The sequence below is a fragment of the Diabrotica undecimpunctata genome, chromosome 7 (assembly GCF_040954645.1).
Source record: "Diabrotica undecimpunctata isolate CICGRU chromosome 7, icDiaUnde3, whole genome shotgun sequence".
In the NCBI taxonomy this organism is placed as follows: Eukaryota; Metazoa; Arthropoda; class Insecta; order Coleoptera; family Chrysomelidae; genus Diabrotica; species Diabrotica undecimpunctata.
In genome coordinates this window covers 24609510-24634458 of record NC_092809.1, presented here as the reverse complement: position 1 = coordinate 24634458, position 24949 = coordinate 24609510, and the positions used below count along the sequence as shown (strand labels likewise).

The 24949-nt window shown below is 31.9% G+C and overlaps 1 protein-coding gene across 1 annotated transcript; it reads right to left on the bottom strand.

Annotated features, from left to right (window-relative positions):
• Window positions 1-12435: 12435 nt before the first annotated feature.
• On the bottom strand, window positions 12436-21194 carry awd (nucleoside diphosphate kinase). The gene is made up of 2 exons (XM_072536867.1): window positions 20956-21194; window positions 12436-12863 (listed from the first exon to the last, which is right to left on the bottom strand). The coding sequence occupies exons 1-2, from the start codon at window positions 21127-21129 to the stop codon at window positions 12528-12530; spliced, it is 510 nt and encodes a 169-aa protein (XP_072392968.1). The 5' UTR covers window positions 21130-21194; the 3' UTR covers window positions 12436-12527.
• Between the last annotated feature and the right edge of the window lie 3755 nt (window positions 21195-24949).

The following is a 24949-nucleotide window of genomic DNA, read 5'->3' as shown; positions in this document are numbered from 1 at the left end:
CCATAGCATCATCTTCACTAATAAACTCATACTCCATTTCACTCATATTCTCGGCTATTTCACGTAGTTCAGCATCACTTAATTTTTTATTTGACATTTTAAGTACTAATTTTAGAACCGTAAACACACAAGACTAATATTGCACAAACAACAAGTTTCTGCAAGTCAGAAAATGGCCATAATATGCCATCTGCTGAAGGAGTCTCAAACTGCTCCGCCATAATTTTAAAAAATCGGTCATAGTACAGCCATCTGTTGATTAAGTCCCAAACTGCTTCGCCAGAATTTAGCAGTAAACTGTAGGAACCTAGATACGCATTTAAAATCATCAGAACTGTGCTCACCAAATGTACACACAGCTTGAAACATTACCATTTCATGTGACCAAATTTGGTACACGCAGTTTCTGGTAAACATCAACTGTGTACCAGAAATGGTACACACAGTAGCCAAAGTGTTAAGATTTATGCATAAGCTATTCAAATCATCTTTCGCGTATCTAAGTCATGTGATACAATGTTATTGGGGATGTTTTACTTTTTATGTTAAAATATTCTAGTGTGAATTCTTCTCAATTGTGATGTGCCCATTTTTGTCGTCAAGTGTAATATCTGATTACAAACCATTAATCTTTGTAGAATATTTATCGAACACTAGGCATGATTCGTTTAAGATAATATTTTTAAACTATGTATCATCAAATCAATAAAAGTTTGATTCTAAGAAATAATTATAATTAACTATTGCAAAATATTAATTCAAGCTAAAATAAATATATAACTTCTATTAGACATATTTCTTATAATCATTCGCAATAATCAATATTGTCTTAAATGAATTAAATTTAGATATTATTACTCCATTTGTGATAAATACAAAAAATATTAAAAATTAAACAAAAACATTATTTTTTGTATTTTTTATTATCTACTTGTACCATTTACTTAGAAGAATCAATGCTGACTACAAGACTGAAATATAATTTTACTACTCCATAAATATATTATTTCGCAAAAAAATTTGGTTCCTTGCAAACATGTTACAAACAAATATGCACAAGTTGATTTTTCTTTATTTACTATTTACTACTTTATTTAAAATTAGTTGTGTATTGATTCTTCCTCCAAACACTATTTTTTACAGAAATTTATACTGTCAAAAATATTCCAGATAATATTTATGTCCATTTATTTTTGTAAATCGTTGAATATTTTTAAAATTTTACATTTTTCTTGATCTTAAATTAAAAATCAGCTAATCAACAGAATTTTATTATACAACAGTGTTGTTTTTTTCAGTTAAATTTGTGATTGCTTTTAAATAAATAATTTCGCGTTCAAGCGTTTTTTATTTCATTTTTCTAATACGGTTTTATAGGTAAAGCCACTATAGTCCATTTCCATCATATTGATAGCACATTATGTATGCAAATCCCTAAACTGTTGATACGGGTGACTCAATGAAAAACAGATATTTGTCAACAAGTTTACAGAAGTATATAGGAAAACAATTTTAAATTGAGTATGACCACCAGGTATAAAGGTTAAAGTAGAATAGAATACAATAGTTTTGTGGGTTACTAATCCCTAAATAAAGTTGCTAGTGTCGGAGTGATGGAGATTAACAGGTACTAATGAATTTGCAAGAAATGTAAGATGTTTATTTTATTGGTTATATATAAAATAATTTGTGGCCGTAACAGGGGCCGATTTGTAAAAAAATGAATATTATTTTAATCAAATTCCATTTCAGATTCACTGCTTTCTTCAGAATCTAAGGAATCTTTAACTAAAATGTTAATTATTACCGGTTCCAGCATTGCATCAGTCATATTATCCAAATTCCACATTTTATTTTCTTCCTTGTGAGCATGACTAACAGCCTTTTTCCAATTTTCTGGAGTTACTTTTTATAAGGAATGTTCTAATAATTGTTGTAAGTCTTCTAATTTAAAAGTTTTGTTGTTGCGTCACTTCACCCTTTAGTTGAGACCATATATTTTCTATCGGATTCAGATCACAGTGGTATGGGGTTAAACGTAAAATAATTACATCACGGTTTAATGCCATTTCATCAATTATATATTTTTTATAAGCTGCTTTATGTTGCCTTACAATAGGTAATAATTCCTTTTTTGTCGAATTCTCCTTGTACTCAATTGCGTGTTTATCCAACCATTCGATTATCTCTCCTTTTTTCCATGCCGTTATTGGCAATTTTTCTGCTAGTCTTGAATGGTAACTAGCATTATCCATGACTATGACAGAATTTTTTGGAATTAAATCCAACATTTGCTCAAAATATTCTTCAAAAACGTCAGCAGTCATTTCCTCGTGGTAATCTTTGGTTGATTTTGAGGCAAAACTTAATAATCCACCATTGACAAAACCGTATTCGTTTCCAATATAGGTTATTATGAGTCTGCGTCCTTTTCCAACGGGAATATTGTTTATTCCAGTAGATACACCTTTGATGAATGCCTGAAGGGAACTTTTCACATTTGTATCAACCCATAGATATAGTACAGTATGACCTTCATTTAGCTAAGTCTCGTCCAAATAAAAAATTGTTTTCCCTTCTCGGTACTTTTTAATAATTCTTAGATAATCTCGTCTTCAACATGCAATGTAATCTTTTTCAATTAAAACGGATTTTCTTCTATTCTTTTGCCAACGAAATCCCATCTCTCTCAATAGTCCCCATAATTTCTTGTTGCTTATGATTGGTAACTCTTCGTTTTCTCTAATTAATGTTTGGAATTTGGCCAATGTTGGAAATTCTTTGTTAAAAAAATGAGTGGACGCTGCGTCTTATCATGTTTTTATGTATTTCTTCAATTTCCAAGGGTTTACTCTCTCCACTCTTCTTGGGAGATGAAACAGTTCCTCCTTTTCTTTCTTTTAGGAATCTATAAATTGTTGCTTCTCCAATCCCTGTCATATTTGAACACATATTAACGATTTCACGAACATTACTTAAAGGGCGTTGATGTACAAGTGCATCGTGTACATTTAATATTATATTTTTCTCTCTTAGACTGAAAGCACCTTTAAAACTACACTTAACCGGGATAAAACCTGTTGTCGACGTCATTTTTAAATGCAAATAACAAAATATCGACACCAAAAACGTAGGTAGGTAAGACATGAACAATGTACATCTACAAACTAAATGGAAGATGCAAACAATTTCTAATTTATATTATTGGCATAAGCTGTAATGTGGCATAAAAACTACTTAAACTATCATTAGTGAAGCCTTATCAGTAATTCCAGGTAATCGTTCAAAGAAGGTATTCTTTTTGTGTCAGGCGATAACTTGTATAGAAAACAATAATCACCTTGAAATTACTGTTTATATTAATTTATTTCGTGAAACATTGAATTCTCTCGTTAATCACCCGTCTATAATTAATAATAATCGTGTGGCACATATACCGACGTTTTTTATGCACAAAAAAGGTATAGTGAGATTAGTGGACACTTATTTTACAGAAGATTTTTTAAAAGATAATGAATTGTTGACGGCATCTTAAAATATTAATTTTTTTTATTTATTTCAAAACAAGTATAGGGTGACGCCTATGGTTTTTTGACCTGTTGAGGATTTGCATACATACTGTGCTATCAATATGATGGAAAAGGACTATATACAAATCTAAAATAATACTCTAGTCAGAGACGAGAATGTCACTGCAACTCTAAATATCATACGAACCTTTTTTGGAATCTCAAAAAGATACAAAAAAGTTTTTTACTTCTCTCCCTGGACTACCTCCTAAAACCCCCACTCGTAGAGGGAAAGAAACGGAAAAAATCGTTACCAAGATATTTTTGAACAAAAATGTTAACTAGCACTTTTTGTGTATAATGAATCGTTCTATCAGAAACAACGCTTGAACCGACCGGCAATTTTAAATGTCAGTTACGCGCGTGAAATCAATTTTTTAAATAAAATTTGTATCGAGTCGATTAAACTCGGTTAAAATTCGATATTTTGATCGGAGTGTCCTATCAACAAAAATTAAAATTTGTTTTAAAGATGAGGAGTGCAGCTTTCGTATGCAATTTTTGCATTTTACCGCAAATGAAATCATCTTCTACAAATCTGTTATAAATAAAATAAAAAATAAATAAACGCTGCGCGATTTTTGCCATTTTTTAAGATATACGAAGATATCGATCAAATTTGTCACTTCCATTGACCGGTTACTATGGAATTTCCATTGGTAGAGCCTAATCTTCAAAACCTATAACATGAAATTTTTTATACAAATCTGATTGATTATTCAAAAAGCGAAGAAAGTTATAAACAAGACGAGCCTGTGTTTGTTGATAATGCCGAATTTAATATGGAGAGAAATGTAACGTACTCTGAATTCTAAATTTTGATCTAACCGATTTCGACTTCAATTCGAGTGGGACTGAAAGCAATAATTATTCAAGTTCTGTTCACAGGTCTAGTTCTAGTTACGGTTTAGCCAGCAATATTCAGCATTTGGATAGAGAACAGAAACGTAAATACAGGAAGATAAAGAGTGTCAGAAAAAAAAAGAAATCTCTCAAATCCCATTAATACTCTAGATTATACACCAATTCCTAATAATCCAACAACCTATTTGGGGAAAACAACAAAAGCCATTATCAATGAAACCTCTCTTCCTGTTGACATAAAACAATCTCTAATTCCTCGTGAAAAGTCTTCCAGAACACCTCGAATATATGGCCAACCCAAAATTCACAAACCGGATCTTCCTCTACGTCCCATTGTCAGTGCATACAACTGCCCTACACAACCATTGGCCAAAACTGTACAATCTCGCCGAAAATGCTTCATCCTTCGTCAAAAATTCTTTTCATTTCATCACTTCTTAAATAATACCCTATCTCACCGTCTGATATTCTAGTAAGTTTCGATACCGTTTCACTCTTTACAATCATATCTACAGACGAAACTCTACAATATTCTGAAAACTAAATACAGTATCCAGCAAGACCACTTATCTCTCATTAAACATTGTATGACCAACACTTATTTTATCTTCCAAAATCAATTCTACAGACAAATGCTGCCCAATGGGCTCCCCACTATCTCCAGTAATTGACAATATCTTTATGGAAGACGTCGAGATCCGAGCAATATCCACATCAATGCTCAAACCGACATGTTGGCTACGATGTGGTGACGATACATTCCGTCATTTGGCCCCCAACAAGATATGTAATTGAAATTGGAGACTATCTTTTTTAAAGTAGAAACCACTAGGTTAATACCAATAATTGCTAATTCGGTATTGGTTAATGGTAACCCTAATTATAATCGAGCAGAGCTCTACATTGATGAAATTGATTGGTTTGGTCTTTAACTTTGAATGTTACTGTCGACAGAATTATATTAGATTGTGTAGCTCTGTCTGTAACTAAGCATTGTTGATTTGGGACTGAAATTGCTTGTGAATTGTGTAACACCTGGTCACTATCATTTGGATGATTATGAGCACCTACTGATTGAATTGTGTCTCGTGAATTGTATTGATTGTTGTTGTATGCATTTGTCTGTGTGTTTTTGATTTTGATATGACCGAGAATAATCTTGGTGTAATAAAGTGTTGTGTTTATGTTTACACTTACGACATGATCCGCTACTGCACCTTTCCTTGGAGTAACCAAAACGTAAACAATTCGGACAAAGTTTTAAAGATTTAATCTTTTCCCATCGGTCATTAATTATTAATATTAAAAATTCGGGGCAAAAATATATTAAATGATCACTCTTGCAAAAATTGCACTGAACTTGATTTATTGATATATGAAATTGTGATTGAGATTGTAGAGCTTTCTGAAACCCAGAGTGATTTTTGATGGTCATCATTGAGGAGGAATGAGGCTCTTCTTGAGATTGTAATATGTCTTGCCTCTGTTTAAGGAATTCAAGAAATTCATTCAAGTGAGGCAATTCTACAGAAGTGTGATATTCTTTCAACTTATTTTGAGTTATTTTGTCTAATTTATTGTACACATGAATAATTGAGGGGGTTAGAAGTAAAAGGGTTTAAGTGCACTTCTCTAAAAATATACTCGAAGTACAGATTAGCATACTTAAATGGTATTATAACTTGTTGGTTAAACGATTCAAGCATATTTCGCCCTACAGTCGATATCTATTGCCATTACATTTAATTTAATGAAAACAATTGCAGTTTGCATTGGTAGTAAAAAGGTTTAGGTGCGCTTGAACCGTTTTACCACAAAACTGTTCACTTGCACAAGTCTTTTTGTGCGCAGATTTCAAGTTGTTTGTTCAAAAATATTGGAGTTTGGAATGAGTAAACCTGATAAACGAGTGAAGAAGGAACACTAAAAAAAATTAAACAATCATCCAAAAATATGGTGATTTCGCATATTAAGGTGTTTCCAAAGTATCAGGGCCATTATTCGAGAAAAGACAATCTTAATACTAAATACCTTTCTGGGGATTTAAATATTAGTAAGATGTGTAATCTATATAAGGAATTTTGTAATGAAGAACCTGTGAAAGAATCATATTACCGATTTATTTTCAACACAGAATTCAATTTAAAATTTCACAAGCCGTATATATGTAGTCTGTAATTTTCAGAACTTGATAAAATATTCTGAAAATAAGAAAACCATTTTAAACTCTAAACAGGATTTAGAACTACATCAGAGAAACGCTAATAAAGCAAACGATTCTAAAACATTAGATATTGAAAAACAAAAATGTTGAGAATACTCTCGTTATTTGTTTCGATTTGCAACAGGCATTGTCAACGCCACTAGTAGCTACGTCCAAGGCATATTACTTTCGTCAACATGGACGTACAATTTTTTTATATACAACTTGACAAAGTGGCATGTTTTATGGAATGAAACAATTGCAGCAAGAGATTCCCAGAAAAAATATGCTCATGTCTGATAAAATTTATCAGGTGTCTACTCCCAAAGGTAACAAATATAGTTGCATATAGTGACTCTTATGGAGGGCAGAATAAAAACAAAAACATATGCAAACTGTTCTTTCATCTTTTAAGCTACTTATATCACCGAGATCCATAACGAGTTTCTGAAACCTGGTCATACCTATATGGAGTTTGACCGCAGTTTTGGTTTAATTGAAAAGAAAAAACGAGAAATTCCTCAAGTTTTTGGTCCAGCAGATTAAGAACGTGTTATGACAAATACATCCTTAAAGTTTGTGGTTTACAACATGACGACAGAAGATTTTTACTCGTTTTCGATCCTACATGAAATAATGAAAGATCCTAAAAAGGATTCCGTTGGTCAAAGAATACAATGGAGCAGTATTTCCTGATTGGCATATTTTAAGACAGAAAAACTATCTTTGAGGTACAAGCATAGTTTAAAGCAGGATATTGAGTTTTGGATGTGTACTATGGGAAAAGCACAAAGTGGACGTCCATCTTTTCAGCTCTCCAAATTGAACTGTATTAATGACACGACGCTACCAATTAAGGATGCTAAATATAAAAATCTACTAAGCCTCCTGGACTACATTTCCTTATATCACCACTCCTTTTACCGAAATTTGAAACATACGGGAAGATCAACATCAGATGCAAAATTGGAATCAGTACAATCAACTGCCAGTAGAGACGACGCCGACGGGAACGATGCCGAAGAAGATATTTTCTTAGAGTCGGATTACGAATAATACTGTATTTAAAAGTTTACAAAATATAGTTGAGTTGAATACTTAAAAAATGATTAGTAATAGCTAACATCTGCACTCAAACCGTTTTACTAGTAACATCTATAAACACCATGTCCCGATTCAAGTACATTTTTTCAATAATTGAAAAAATGGAACGATATAGTAAGAGTAATAATATACCCTTATATTTTTATCATTTTATAGAACAATATACACTAGACATATTTTAGTTTCATCATTCCTAGAATTTATAAAACTTAAACAACTTTGACGCTGATTATCTCAGAATTATTAAAACTGCACTTAAACCCTTTTACGCCTGACCCCCTCAATTGTTATATCCCATAGAGACTCTTTAGCGAGCTTAATTCCTTCTAAACATAATAAATGCTTTGAAACTTCATCGATTAACCCTCTGAATTGCATGAATGTGCCTTTATGTATTGAATTTAAATTGAAAATAGATATTAAGTGGGTTTCGACTAGAAACTCTTTTCAATCGAAACTGTCACAAAGCATATTCCATGCAGAATGGTAGTCTTGGGAATCAGTAAAACCTTCTATTGTTCGTTTGGCATAACCCTCCAGTGCAGCTTTTAAAAAGTTAAACTTATGACCTGCACTTATTGATGAATTTGAATCGATAGTATTTATAAAATTGGTTTTGAATTCGAGCCACTACTCATATTCACCATTAAATGTAGGAAGCTTGATCGTGATTAATTACATTTTGAGGTGTGACATTTATTACCGGAGAAGAATGGCTGTTTATGTATTCCCCTAAATATGAAATTGCTATATAAAAATTATTTTCAAATGGATCACGTTCATTAAAATGAATTTCTAATTGATCGTCCGAACATTTCTCCTAGATAGATTGTTGAATAAATTCAAATTGACTTCAAAATATATTCAAAATTATTTTTATATCGCATATTTTCATCGCCTAATGTCGGTTTAATTGAACCATCAATTATTTTATTAACCAAATTGCTAATGAAGTTAATTTACGTTTAAGAAAACTTCTATTTCTTGTTAATTGTACAATATCTGAGCTCAACATTTTTTATTTTTTAATTGAAATGCTTGTAAATACACAAAATCTGACAAGTTATAATACCATGCATAAAAAGATCGAAAAGTCTTAAATACCAGAATCAGAATCTATAAATAGCACTGCGATAAGGGTAAGATTTATCTTAAAATGGTATAAGTGGAACTGGCTTACAGATTTCCAGGGCTGCGCGTCTGCAATCGGTCAGCAAATTGGCCACAGGAACACCACTTCGTGTTTGTAACGTTCTTTTGACTCGCTTTCCCGTTCTCTGATGGGTTGAAAGGCACACATGCACCAATCGGAACTTTTGTTTTTTAATAAATTGATGAGTTAAAATTAAAATTGTTCTGATTTACCACCGAACGGCTAAGAAGGATAAAACAATTGTATGTTTAAATTGTGGTAAATAGTGGATCGATAGGGTGGAGAAATAACTTAAAGGAAATATAGTAGGAAAATGTAACTTGTCTTTCACACACAATACAAAAAATCCAAAACGCTAATTGAATAATTAAATTACCACGTTAAATATGTAGAACACAATAATTATTGAATAAATACACAATAATTAATATTTTTCTGTATCTGCGGCGGCCTTGTGGACTATCACGGGTTGTGTTCCTCTGCATGTGTTAGCAGTAGAAAAGAGACATCTCTATGAGAGAAAAGAGCATTTGACAACAGCTATAAAAAAGAAGAAAGGGAAAGATGGCAAGAAGAGGGGAACAACAAGGAAGATGTTGTCCAGTTGACCAAGGTGCTGATCCTGAACCTAAGGGACTGGGTAGATTGTCTGTTTTAGGGCGTATCTTCATAGGTTCAGAAAGACATATACAGATAAATGCATATACTGCGAATATTCCGACATTCTCACATAATGCTGGAGTGTAATAGATGTACAGTGGAGAGAAACAGATTGTATAAAGAAATAGGTATGAACCCTGTGACTGTAAGAGAGATGATCGTAAAGATGACGGGAAGTGCGGAGGGATGGAATAGTGTTCATAATTACATCCGAGCAGTCATTAAAAAAAAAGAAGAAGAAGAGAAACACCAACCGTGCCAACGACAGAGATAAGATCTAATTACTATTTTAATGGGAATAAGCCGCAATTGCAGGTTAAAATAAGTGTATTGACGTTTGAATCTTTGATCTTGCACTGATAAGTTGTTTACTCCAACAATTAATAGAAAAAAGAATAGCAGTTGGTAACGAAGTACAGCTAGCCTTCATCGATCTAGAAAAGGCGTATTATACAGTTCCAACACTTAAATTGTGGCAAGCTTTACAACTCGACATTAGTCCATACCTTTTAGGAATAATCACAGAAGTATACAGGGATAACACTACTTACCTAAAAATCGGAGATAGACTATCAGAGCCAATAAAAGTAACTAAGGGACTAAAACAAGGATGCAGTATGTCACCCTTACTGTTTAATTTATATATTGAGGCAGCCCTTCAAAATTGGAAAAACCCACTGCCAGGGAATGGGAATCCCCATTCGTCCCAAGTTCCCAAGTCGTCCTAGCTCAAGATTCTTATGATCTAGAATTTATGATAAAGCGTCTATACGGAGAATATGTAAAATGGAGGTTATAAGTCAGCATGAAGAAAACAGAATATTTAGTTATCAATTCAGATGCAAGGTTTGAAGTGTTGATCGACGAGGACGTGGAAATCAAACAAGTGGAAAAATTTAAATATTTAGGTGCTTGGGAGAAACCGAAATTAAACACCGAATTAATCAGGGACGTAAAATTGTAGGATGTCTGAACTCCTTATGTGGGATCGTAACATTTCTAAAAGGAACAAAAAAAGAATAGGGCAAACCATGGTTGAATCAGTTCGTTGTTATGGCTCTGAAGTATGGACAATTAATGCAGACCTGAAGAGAAAATTGTTGACAGTTGAAATAGATTATTTGAGAAGTGCTAGAACATTAAGGCAGGAAAGAAGACCAACGAATCTATAAGAAATAACATTAATGCTACAGAAACGGTCATTGACAGAATAGAAGGAAGAGGTTCAAAATGGTTTGGACACCTATTGAGAATGCCTGACGAACATTGGCCCCAAAAACTTCACAAATGGAAGCCTCCTAGAAGAAGAAAAAGAGGTAGAACTCGACGCTCCTGGAATGAAGGAATTAGAAGAGCGATGGAATCGAGAGGTTTGGAGGAGGAGCATGCCTTGGACCGGCAGGATTGGCGGAAAAGAACGGGAATACGGCGATAGCCGTCTCCAAAATGTATTTTATTTACAGGTTGGATTAATGTCAAACGTCAATAAACTTATTTTAACTTTCAATTGTGGCTTATTCCCATTAAAATAGTAATTACTTTAAAATGCCACAAGAAAATAGCTTCAGAACAATAGATAAGATCTAGATAAGAGAAGGGAGTGTTCCAAAAATGTCGTCAGTCTTACAGCGGCCACCCCACTTTCGGAGTATGGTACGTGCGACAGTCAAATGCGCACAAGTAAGAGAGGGTGGTTTCAGTTGGTGGGCATGATATTAGATACCTGAATCTTTGATACTGCTGTCTTTAGTATTTTAAATTAAACTAAAACCCAAATTTTAGCGACTCAAAATGGAGGTAGCATAAAAAAATTTCAAAACCCCCCCTCAAACAAATTCTGGGTTCGCCACTGCTCTTCACATGTTCTTTACTGTTCTCTACTGAGATATTTTGAAACGGTTTTAAATAACATAGTAAGAAGTACTGAATACTGCTACTGCAATTTGGAAAAAAGTGTACGGAAATTTGAAAAGGTAATAAAATAATGTTGGATGCGTGAAAATCACATGGAAGCAATTAACCCAGTCATTATTTACAATCAAAATGAAGATACTGACTATGAGTGTGATGTAATTATGAGTACCTATTGATCTAATTCTTAATTTCACTATAAGTTAATGTTTTCATTTTCTCATTAAGAAAAATTTTGAGTGTTATTGTTTTATCAGCACCTAAATACTTACCACTATAATTTAGAAACAATAGAAATTACAATTTTCTTCTATTTTTGCAATATAAAGTACATACATGTATCAGTTAAAACTGTATTTTTGCCTGTCTTTAACAGTAGTTCAAACATTGAGAGGATTTGCAACTTTTTCAACACAGCAGACCATTTCCTAATTCAAAAAAGCCACAAATTCGTTAAATATACTTTAAAACTGAAAACTTCAAGGGAAAAGGGCGACTTAGGTCGTCAGATCGGTGGAGAGCAGTTCAAAGATATGTGGGGAGAACATTGGAAAGAAAGGAACAAGAAGAAAGGCGACCTGGACCAAGAAAGAAGATAAGGAATAGAGGGAGAAAGAATTCCATCGTAGTGGGAAAATGCCAGAATGTGTGAGAATTGTGCGTGATTGAAAGATCGGGTGAATGTCATGCCGATGTTGCGTCCCGATCAGGGCGATCCGGCCGGTAATTCACCGCTGAGGAGGTGTTTTTTTAGCAAGTAGGTCTTTGGCATTGGCGGTGATGGTGTCCGAACAACCCTAGCGCGCGGCCTCGGATATCATCGTGGCTACGCTGGAGGAGTCCTGCATAACCGAGGTTGGAAGGTTCTGCCCACCTTCTAGAACCGAGGTATGTTTCGAACATTTGGACCACCCCCCTCATAAAAAAAAGGTTAGATTAAATGAAAGATATTTGGTAAATAAAAAAAGATAAACTGTACCAAATATTTTTATTTAGTGATGAGATTTTATTTTTGTTATTGGTTACTTATTAAATAATACAAAAGATAGTAAGAGTATTTTATCTAGTCTTCATAGACCCAAGTTTTGACAGCTGGTGTCCAGGGTACTAATTCCTTTTCAGTAAACCACAAGTCAATTTCCTTGTTTGCTGATTCAACAGCGTCTGAACCATGGCAGATGTTACGTCCTACTTGGATGCAGAGATCTCCTCTAATGGTGCCGGGAGCACTGTCAGCAGGATTGGTAGCACCTAGGAGTACACGGCCAGTTTTTACTACTCCCAAACCTTCCCATACCATTGGCACTACTGGACCAGAGCTCATGTAATTTACTAGACCTGGGAAGAAAGGTTTGCCAGCTAGGTCAGCATAGTGTTTCTTCAAAAGTTCTTCAGAAGGCTAACAAAAAAAGGAAAATTAAGAGTTACAGCATAAATAGTAAATTATAGTAAAATTCCACTATTTGGAAGAGTGATTTCATCGTTTAAACGCCGAATGTCCTTAAATTTAAATGTACTCAGCGGCCCCCGAAAACTACCCGTTTAATTTGAGTTTTCTCATCCTTAATCCTAGTCTCTATAATTAGTACATTTATTTGTGCTTCTCTATAGCAGACGTAACCACAAGATGCCGTACAGTGTAACTGATTCTTATTCGTAAGTAGCAGTTATGGTCATACAAAACCTGAATTCTTCCACGCAGCGATTATTACCGACATAAAAATTCCAAAAAATGAGTTTTTTCAATAGTAAAAATTTAGCCCAAAATTGTATTGAAATAAATTTTAATTACATGTTCAGTTTTGTTACATATTTAAGTTTATAAAATAAAAATTGCTATGTTAGATTTCATTCCCATTCTGTTTCAAAAACTTGGCAACTTGGGAATTTGTAAAGCATCGTAGCGGTAATAGCAGCGCACCTGCCGAAGCAAGAAACGTTAATTTACATAGGCGGTGCTGGCGGGAGTGCTTCTGTTGCGTTTTGTGATTATATTTTTTGCGGTTGAAGTTTGTGGTGATAATCCTAGTGCTATTGGAGTTTGTCGTTTTATAGTAAATTTTTAATTATATTCTGTGATTATTAAAATATAATGGACGAACAACCGAGTTGTTCCAAGAGAAGACCACAAAATATTAACGTCAGAAGAGAAGGTAGTGATACGATATGAAGGAATTGAATTGCATGATACAGAAAAATGGCATCAAATATTAGCCAAGCGGTCGATATTTGTAGCAGTTTAACAAAAGTATCCATTAGTTGTATTTATCATGTGCTTAAAAATACATCGGAAAATAAAAAGCAAGTAAAACGTAATAGAGGTAGAAAAAACATTGTTTTGGATGACGAGACAAGACATTTTATTTTCGGAGTAAAATTCCAACACTGAAAAAATTTCTCAAGGGCTCGAAAACAATTACTTTTTACCCAAGATATCTCGCACACTTCGCAGCATTGAACGGAAAACATATTTGGATGAAACCTGGATTAACGAAGGTCATACAGTTGGAAAAGATTGGTAAGATTTAAATGTCACAAGGTAAACGCGAAGCATTTATAGAAGGCTGCTTTACAGGATTAAAAGCTCCATCAGGAAAGGGACGACGTTTGATCATTATCCATATAGGAAGTGATACAGGGTTCCTTGATGATGGTTTGCTTCAATATGAGTCAAGAAAAACAGGAGATTATCATGAAGAAATGACTTCCGAAGTATTTGAGCGCTGGTTTAAGAGCATCTTAACAAAATTAGAACCTGGTCAGGTTACGTCAATCGACGTTTTAGCGTAACTTCGTTTAGACAGCCGGGTAGCATCAATAAGCTTTCTGCAAATTTATTTGTTTTTTATAGCTTTTTGTAACAATAAAACACTGAAAACTTTGTTTTCAAAACTTCCACAAAATTTATTATAAAATCTTATCACTAGATTTGTTTCGGCAGGGTACCTTTCTCAAGTGATCTATTTTTGGTATGCACTTACACAGTATAGTCTTTTACCAAATAGGTTGAGGAGGGGAGAACTATTTGTCTAAAGTTGGTTAAAGACTATAAAGTGGTTTCGTTAAAGACTATAAACTGTAAATGCATACCAAAAATAGATCACTTGAGAAAGGCACTCTGCCGAAACAGCTGTAGTGATAAGATTTTATAATAAATTTTGTGGAAGTTTCTAAAACAAAATTTTCAGTGTTTTATTGTTACATAAAATGAATTTCCATCAAGTAACGGTTGAATCCGTCAATATAGCTTTTTGCTTATGGCATTCTGTATTTTTAGGGGAATGTAAGGAATAAGCCACAAAATATATTTAAATGTTTAATTTACTGACGTTTCGATCTCTATAAAGAGACCGTTTCCAAATATATAAATGATATATTTATTTTTTATAGCTTTTTGTTTGTGGAATTCTGTATTTTTAGGGAGAATTTTGAAAATAAGCCACAATATATCTATTTACAGGGTTAGGGTGGTCATACAAAACCTGAATTCTTCCACGCAGCGATTATTACCGACATAAAAATTCCAAAAAATGAGTTTTTTCAATAGTAAAAATTTAGCCCAAAATTGTATTGAAATAAATTTTAATTACATGTTCAGTTTTGTTACATATTTAAGTTTATAAAATAAAAATTGCTATGTTAGATTTCATTCCCATTCTGTTTCAAAAACTTGGCAACTTGGGAATTTGTAAAGCATCGTAGCGGTAATAGCAGCGCACCTGCCGAAGCAAGAAACGTTAATTTACATAGGCGGTGCTGGCGGGAGTGCTTCTGTTGCGTTTTGTGATTATATTTTTTGCGGTTGAAGTTTGTGGTGATAATCCTAGTGCTATTGGAGTTTGTCGTTTTATAGTAAATTTTTAATTATATTCTGTGATTATTAAAATATAATGGACGAACAACCGAGTTGTTCCAAGAGAAGACCACAAAATATTAACGTCAGAAGAGAAGGTAGTGATACGATATGAAGGAATTGAATTGCATGATACAGAAAAATGGCATCAAATATTAGCCAAGCGGTCGATATTTGTAGCAGTTTAACAAAAGTATCCATTAGTTGTATTTATCATGTGCTTAAAAATACATCGGAAAATAAAAAGCAAGTAAAACGTAATAGAGGTAGAAAAAACATTGTTTTGGATGACGAGACAAGACATTTTATTTTCGGAGTAAAATTCCAACACTGAAAAAATTTCTCAAGGGCTCGAAAACAATTACTTTTTACCCAAGATATCTCGCACACTTCGCAGCATTGAACGGAAAACATATTTGGATGAAACCTGGATTAACGAAGGTCATACAGTTGGAAAAGATTGGTAAGATTTAAATGTCACAAGGTAAACGCGAAGCATTTATAGAAGGCTGCTTTACAGGATTAAAAGCTCCATCAGGAAAGGGACGACGTTTGATCATTATCCATATAGGAAGTGATACAGGGTTCCTTGATGATGGTTTGCTTCAATATGAGTCAAGAAAAACAGGAGATTATCATGAAGAAATGACTTCCGAAGTATTTGAGCGCTGGTTTAAGAGCATCTTAACAAAATTAGAACCTGGTCAGGTTACGTCAATCGACGTTTTAGCGTAACTTCGTTTAGACAGCCGGGTAGCATCAATAAGCTTTCTGCAAATTTATTTGTTTTTTATAGCTTTTTGTAACAATAAAACACTGAAAACTTTGTTTTCAAAACTTCCACAAAATTTATTATAAAATCTTATCACTAGATTTGTTTCGGCAGGGTACCTTTCTCAAGTGATCTATTTTTGGTATGCACTTACACAGTATAGTCTTTTACCAAATAGGTTGAGGAGGGGAGAACTATTTGTCTAAAGTTGGTTAAAGACTATAAAGTGGTTTCGTTAAAGACTATAAACTGTAAATGCATACCAAAAATAGATCACTTGAGAAAGGCACTCTGCCGAAACAGCTGTAGTGATAAGATTTTATAATAAATTTTGTGGAAGTTTCTAAAACAAAATTTTCAGTGTTTTATTGTTACATAAAATGAATTTCCATCAAGTAACGGTTGAATCCGTCAATATAGCTTTTTGCTTATGGCATTCTGTATTTTTAGGGGAATGTAAGGAATAAGCCACAAAATATATTTAAATGTTTAATTTACTGACGTTTCGATCTCTATAAAGAGACCGTTTCCAAATATATAAATGATATATTTATTTTTTATAGCTTTTTGTTTGTGGAATTCTGTATTTTTAGGGAGAATTTTGAAAATAAGCCACAATATATCTATTTACAGGGTTAATTTACTGACGTTTCGATCTCTATTCCAGAGACCGTTTTTAAAGTTAGAAAAAAAAATAGATAATATAAGATTAAATAAATAATATTATATAAATATATAATAATAAACAAATAAAATAAATGTAACTATCGTGTATATCTTTGAAAACGGTCTTTGGATATAGAGATCGAAACGTCAGTAAAAACCTGTAAATCAATTTATATTGTGGCCTATTTCGAACAAATAATATTCAAAAAATATAATATAATTAACATTGAAATAAAAGTGAGAGTACGCCACTGGATTTTCATGTCTTTCACTTCTCTGCCTTCAAACGATGAAATCACTCTTCCAAATAGTGGAATTATAGTATAGATAAACATGTTATGTTAAAAATAAAATCAACTTGATAAAAATGTTACAATCTTCAGTATTTCCTACATCAAATTGCTTCAAAAGTATTTACAAAACTAAGGACAGGTTGAAGATTTGCTTTGAATGTAAAGAAGGATCCCCATAAAGTATTAATCCATCAACTGGATAAATTATGTATTCTGTATTTTTCATTGAAATTTGAAATATTGCAAACCTTTGATATGGTCTTTATTGGACATTGTATATAATTTTTTGAATAAAATTAGGTGGTTATTAGACAAAGGTACTATATCTAAAATAACAAATCATTGAGAAATAATCAAATTCAACTATTATGTAAAACATTTGGAACTGATGATAGTAGTTTTTGTAATAAAATCGTCATGGCACTAACAAATTGTAAATTATTCTAACTAGTTATTTTTTTTCTTTTAATTTAGGTAAGTTAAAAAATAAGAATTTGATTATGTGTTACAATTGTATGATAAGATGATCAATAACATATTGATTATGTTATGTACTATGACACAAATCTGAACAAACTAATACACCAGTCCTGTGAAAAATCATTCGATTCCACACGAAAATTTAATACACATCTTTGGAGGTTCTACACGGTATATAAGGGATAGCTGATCAAATTCAATATTGTTTCCTAGAGAATTGTGTAGGAGATTATTTAGTGAACAATCTAAACAGATTTTAAAATGATTGCTATTGTCCAGCAACATTTTCTAAAAATTATTTTTTTATCACATATTTTAATCTGTTTCATCGAAACTATAAGTAAATTTATTAACTCTGTTGGCCATATACCCCAACCAAGAAAGAAAAAAAGCTGAAAAAATCTAATACAGATATTTAAAGGTTCTAAATGGTATATGAGGGGTAGCTAATGAGAAATAGGTAAAGACATACAGCTGATTTTGTTTTTTTTTTTTAAGCAATCTTAAAAAGTGAAAAAGTATTTTTTGCCTATAAAAAGTTTGTTGTATATTTTAGAGAACAGTGGTTCAAATAAAAGTTGTACACCATAAAAAGTTTGTTAATTTTGAATGTTTCAAAATTAAAATACACCAACATTTGATTGAGTTATTTTTGCAGTAATTTATTAATGTTAATAACTTCGTTTTTTTTTGCATAATCACATGTAAAGTAACTACTCAAAATTGTGATAGTTAATGAGTTATTAAAGTGTGTTAAATTTCAAATAAATTTACCAAATAGTTTATATGTTAATTTGTTTATCCTAGAGAGTGATTATTTAAACAACTAGACTTGCCCGAACAGTCACTCTAGAGGTCATTTGTAAATTGCAATAGATAAGCTCTCTCCAGAATAAACAAATTGAATAACTTATAAAATATTTGGTCAATCTGGTTAAATTTAGCACACTTTAATAACTCATTATTTGCCATAATTTCAAGTAGTTACATTACATGTCTTTATGTAAAAAAACAAGGTTACTAACATTTATAAATTACTGTATAATTTTTTTTTGCAATTATCTCAGTCAATTGTTTATGTATTTTAATTTGGAAACTCTAAAACAACTTTTATTTTAACCATATTTCTCTAATATGTATAACAAAAGTTTTATAAAAAAAAAATATTTTTTAAGTTTATTAAAATTGTTTAAAAAAAGACGGGGCAAAATCAGCTGTATGTCTTTTGTCACAGATTTTTCATCACCCACTCCTTATATACCTTTTAGAATCTTTAAATGCCTGTATAAGATTAATATATGTGTGTTATACAAAATAGTAAAATAGAAAAATTAATTTTTTAAATGTAATTTAAGTTCCAGTTAATACACTAATCTGGGTTATTTTTGCATCCCACACATGTAAAGCATAAGATTCCTACCATGTAGTAATAGAATTTATTATTGTACTTTTATTACATTGCATTTACTTTATAAGCATAATATTTTTTAAAGGTTTTAAAGTTATTTTTAATCAATTAAATACTAAATTTTATATGCTAGCCAAAAGATTAAATAAATATTAAATTTAAAAAAACTGATGGTGACTATACTAGTTTTGCAGGCGGGAAACATATACCAAAGAATATAGACGCATATATCATATCTGAGGTTCCATAAAGTATCGTTTAGGGACCCTGTGGGTGAACTGTGTTAACGAGTATAAAAAAAATGGACAACTGTGTGAATGTGAAGTGACAAAGTGGTGAAAACTATTGCGGGCCCGTGGGAGGGAGTAAACTTAAATATAATTGTTCCAAATAATATGCACAAGCGCCCCATGGTCCTCACCCGCGTCTCCGAGAAAAAAACTTGACGAAGAAACTTTCAGGACCCGTCTAAAGAGGCAAAATCAAGACCTTAACACAGAAGACTGGTCGGTAAAACAAATTGAGAAGCATGTCAAGCACACCTGGAATATTGTTTAGGTAAGATGTGGGTAAGATTAAAGGGACGATAAGACATACATTCAATGTAGATGTGGCTGCCGCACAATTTCATTGTCATATCAGCGCTTAAAGATAACTGTCTTTAAGCGCTGTGAGGAATTTCAACGGGAAAGTACCCTGGTGGAATGAAAATCTTGCAAATTAAAGGGCAGAAGTCAAAATTGTCTAAGAAGTTTGATGAAAAGTTCCAAGAAAATTAAATTTTTGGTTGAAAAATTTTGAAATTTTTAAAAAATGCTTCGTAAATTTTTGGGCAAGAAAACAGTATAATAAAAAGTTATGTGGTTTTTCGTAGTGTTGGAACAAACCTATTTTTAATTAAAAGTTATAAAATATTATTTACATGTAATAAAAAAAATAAATACTTTGAATATTGTAAATATCTTACCTTTTAAAGTTTTAAAATTAAAAATTTAATAATTTAATATATTAAAACTAAAGATTTTGTTGAAAAAAACAGCTTCCAATTCAATGGCATCGAAATTAGATTACAGGTAGATGCATAAGTTAAATAAATTGCTCCGTTTATACTCCTTTCCCACTTCCCCCTAACTACATCATTCATGATGATGGTTTTAAGCCGACGGCCACGGTTTGAGTTTATGCAGTGAGATGCAGTCACAACCCTGACCAAATCGCCCATTTGAACTGTCCTATATGCGTCTATATTCTTTGATTATACTTTAACACCAGGACTGTGGTCACCATTAATGAATATCCAAAAGTTAATCAGTTAAGGTACTTGAATGTTGATAGTGAATATCAATGTTAAAAAGTTATCTGAATTTAAATTACAAAACAGGTACCTGGAGTGAGCCATCTAGGCTTTCTACTTTCAATAAAATATTATTTTAGTGGATATTTTTAGTGTAAATCAAATATTGACTGATTATAAGCTGTTTCAGAAAATTAAGAAATGTAATTCAAAACAAACTTCTAACTCGTCGAATCAGATTATGAACACCAAATCCCTTTTACAAGGGAAGACTTATAGCTTATAGTATTTTGGTATAAGCTTATAGAATAGGGTAGAATAGAATAATTTAATTTTTCAATTTTAAATAGCCTTAATTCCAAAATTTTCAAAATGCAACAATATATGTATTGAAACAATTTTTGGAGAAATATAAATTTGATGGGATTAAATAGATATATGGTTGATAATTTAATTAGGATAATTATTTTGCATCTAACTGATAATGACCTTGAGCTTAGTCACACGTTTCACGTTTCAAACTATTGCAATTAGAATTTTACAAGTAATGAAGATAATTCTACTCGACTTTACAAAATAGATATATTAAAATATAGCAAAGTATGTAATAAAAATCGATAACTACTAAGACGCCAGACACCAACCGGCAAGTTAGAACGACCTTGCCATTTGCCATGTGGTGTTTTATGTATAATTTAGATTTAAAACTATTGTAAATTACTTACCCACATGAATTTCATTGCTACTAGTCGGAATCCTTTCTGTTCGAACTTTTTGATAATTTTTCCAACAAGGCCTCTTTGAACACCATCGGGTTTGATCATTATAAAAGTTCTTTCTTGGTTGGCAGCCATTGCACTTAAGAAATAATAGAATATGGCTAATAGAGTACAAATCATACAAACAACCCGATGGTCGGATAAAAAGTGAACGAAATTTTATTCGTCACGTAAAGTTATTTCCGTTTAACGAACGACCGAACGTGAACCGAACACGCAAGACGCAAGCATCGAGCCATTAAGCATAAGCATGCATCATGGTACAATGAATACACAAGGTATGATACATAATGTTCCAAAATCGGTTCGCTTTCGCGCATGACGTAGTCAAGATCGCTTATTCCCGCAACATTTGAATGTAGTATAGGAAAGACTTTTAATTTTAAGTTTTTTATATAATTTGGCTAATTTAATTATAGTAATTATAAAGAGATGATAAAATTATGTTATTATAATATTTTAATCATAAATAAAATTTTGAAGTTAATTTAAATTTATTGATTTTTGGTACAGTTATTTTGTTAACATATATATCTTTTATAAAACAAGTTTTAATTATCTTTTATTACACGTAGTTACAGGTTAATTAACTTATACTCCAGAGTTCAATATTTCAGATGTTTAAAAAGATACAAAAGACTGGTAATGAAGGTACACAAAATTTGTACGTATATTTTACGTATTTAAACGTATAATGATAACATGATTTAACAAAGAAAATATCTTATTTTGGAAGATGCTAAATTGATTTCTTCCAAAGCAGTTCTTATTGCAAAATGCATAGTAGGCTGAGGCTAGTGTCTTACTTAACAAATCGATATGAAAGAACCATTTAAGGTTGCCGTCTAAAAAAATAACAATTTTACAGTAACATGTTAAAAAGCTTTAAACTGATATATTCATATGAATTCTGGGTCTTCGTTAATCTACAAAATGAAAGATATTATAATGGAGTTTTTCTAGTTGCATAACTATGCACATCATTCAGTTTATCCAAACGTTTTTAAAAGCACTTATTTTTAACACATAAACATTCAAAAATAGCAATGGTTTATGAAGAATAAAAATGAATTACTGCAGAGCGCAGATATCGTTAGATTTGTAAAGTCACAAAGACTAAACTGGCTTGGCCACTTAAAAAGAATGCCAGATAATCGAGCTGTAAAAGTAATCCAGAGGTTAAAACCCCAAGCAAATAGGACAAGAGGTAGGCCCAATAAAAGGTGGATAGAGGATATAGAGGAAAATCTTTAAACTATGAATCAGGCAGTGGTGAAGCAAAGTAATCAACATGGTAAAATGGGAGAACATTGTTAAGCAGGCCAATTAGTAAGTAGTGCCATTAGAAGAAGAAGAAAAAGAAGAAATGTTGGCAAATAAAAAAAGAGAAAATTTTTATGGACAAGCATTATTTTACGATTTTTGACATTTTTCTTTTAATTTTTGCCTTACTGTCCTTTAAATGAAGATTCAACTCCTTAATTCTGAAATAAATTCTTGACCTAAAGAAAAGTGTCTTTATATTATCGTCACAATCAACATTATTAGATGATGTTAATAAGTTTTTCAAACAATTTTTTCCTGGTTTAAGTCCACTCCCATGAAGCTGGTTGAAAATTCTATCCAGCTCGCTTGTTTTTGCAACCATTTCTTCTGGTGGCTTTTTTAAACCTCCCTCAGAAATTTGGTCTGTCCATGTAAAATGAGAAGTATCTGTTGATACAGGCAGTTGCAATTTATGACAAATATAGCCACTCAGATGTTCTATAGCATCATATTGTAGCTGGTCCAGATCGTTATCTGTATTGCCTGGATCTGGAACATCAGATGATTCTGCCAAATCAGCTAAAAATTCTCCACTTAAAAGAATTTCTCCTAAATTTTGGACAGGTCCCTCACTGACTATATCATCCTCTGTATTACCTGCGTCTGATAAGGCTCCTTCATTCTTTCCCAAAATATAGTTTTTTAGCCTGCACCTAAATTCTACAGGGTCAGGATGATCATAAAGTCCACCTCGTCGTCTTATTGAAGAAAAAAAATTTTCAAGGACATCTTGATTTAAATTATACGTTAAAATAAATTGGACATTAAATCTCTCCCTCATATCTGCATATAAATTCTTTAGGGCAGTATTGGTCTGTATTATTCCTAAAACAAATAATCAATAATGAGCATGATCCAGAAAAACCATTAATGGCAAAATCATGTAAAAAAGAGAAAGTTATTAGTATGTAAATTGCAACCAACCCTTTTGGAAAGGCATCAGTAAATGTTTTCCTTTAACACGTAACTGGGCTATGCAATCACTCATTTCGTTAATAATTTGATATTGAACTTCTGGTTTTATTCCAAAACCTTGCATTCTGTCTCTGCTATCAGGGTGAGGCACTCTTACATTGAGGCAGTCAAACCAGTCATTTACCTTTAAAGAAACATAAGTAATATAAAAAAGAAAATTAAAGTCAATTCCTACTATTACTATTAAAAAACTATTATTTTATTAACAATTGAAAATTTCAACAAGATATATATATATATATATATATATATATATATATATATATATATATATATATATATATATTATATATATATATATATATTTATATATATATATTAATATATATTAATATATATATATATATATATATATATATATATATATATATATATATATATATATATATATATATATATATATAAATACCGTCACAAAAATATGAGGGCTTACAGAAAGAGACATAGATATTAAAAAAAATTACCAGTTTAAAAAATTTGGCACATTCCATCCAGTTTTCATTATCAAAATAGCCCATAGTTCCACATCTGTTGATTGATTGTGCAATGGTATTGGAAAACAGTTTAGCAGCATATTTTACTTTCTGCCTTTGGGCTCCAGTTACTTCTAACATTTCTTGGGTTAGTTTATAAGTAATGCGAAGATCTGAGTGTGAAGTTACTTGTAACAATTTGAAAAGAATATCTTTATTGATTTCCTGTCCATTAATTATAAATCCAGAATCCAAGAAATTGTTTCTTATTAATTTTAACAGATGTGGTGTATCACATAGTACATGCACTGGATGATTTGTTGGACTTGTAAAATAAGGTTCTTCTGGACTTATTTGTAAACTATTGTGCAAACCTCTATTTCCTCCCCCTAAATCACTAACAATAGCACACACATAAAAGCCAGCATCTTCAATAGTCTGAATGATTTGAAATAGTAATGGTATATCCATTTTCCTATCATAATCAAAAAATATAGGTTGCTTCCATGAAGCTAGCAAACCTCTCAACATGGCAACCTGTACGTAATTGTATGGCTTCAATAGTTCATCATTAACTTTGTCGAAGACATAGGCTGTTCTTATTTTCATTTCATCAAATGATAATATGCAAACCTTTTGCCAATCTGTCAAGTCGGATTTCTTTATAATATTAATGACAGGTTTTAAAATGCCAGGCATGATCTTAATTTTTTTTGTCCAAGCTCTTAAAGTTGAAATCGCAGGCAAGGGATATCCTTTTTTTAATAATAAACGGTATGTTTTACTACCAGTTGAATGTAAGGATATAGCTTGGGATATTTCTTCCACAGACCATACAGTACGAATTTTTGGGTTTTGCAAACGTTTTAATTGTCTCGGTGTAAAAAGTTTTTCTACTGCTGATTTTATCTGAAGCAGTTCAGCTACTTGTTTATTTAAAAGTTTAATTTTTTCTTTCGAATTTGCAAGTTCCAAAGCCTCATTGGTAGGATTAGTGTTTACCCTAAAAATTAAGCATATTAGTCTGCATACTTTTTTAAATAGGTTTTAGAAAACAATCAAGTTGCTACTGGAATTATTATTAACATACCCTATTGACTGAGATGTTGATGGTACATCTTCAATATTAAGTTGACTACAATATTCTTCTTGAGCTTGAACTTTGA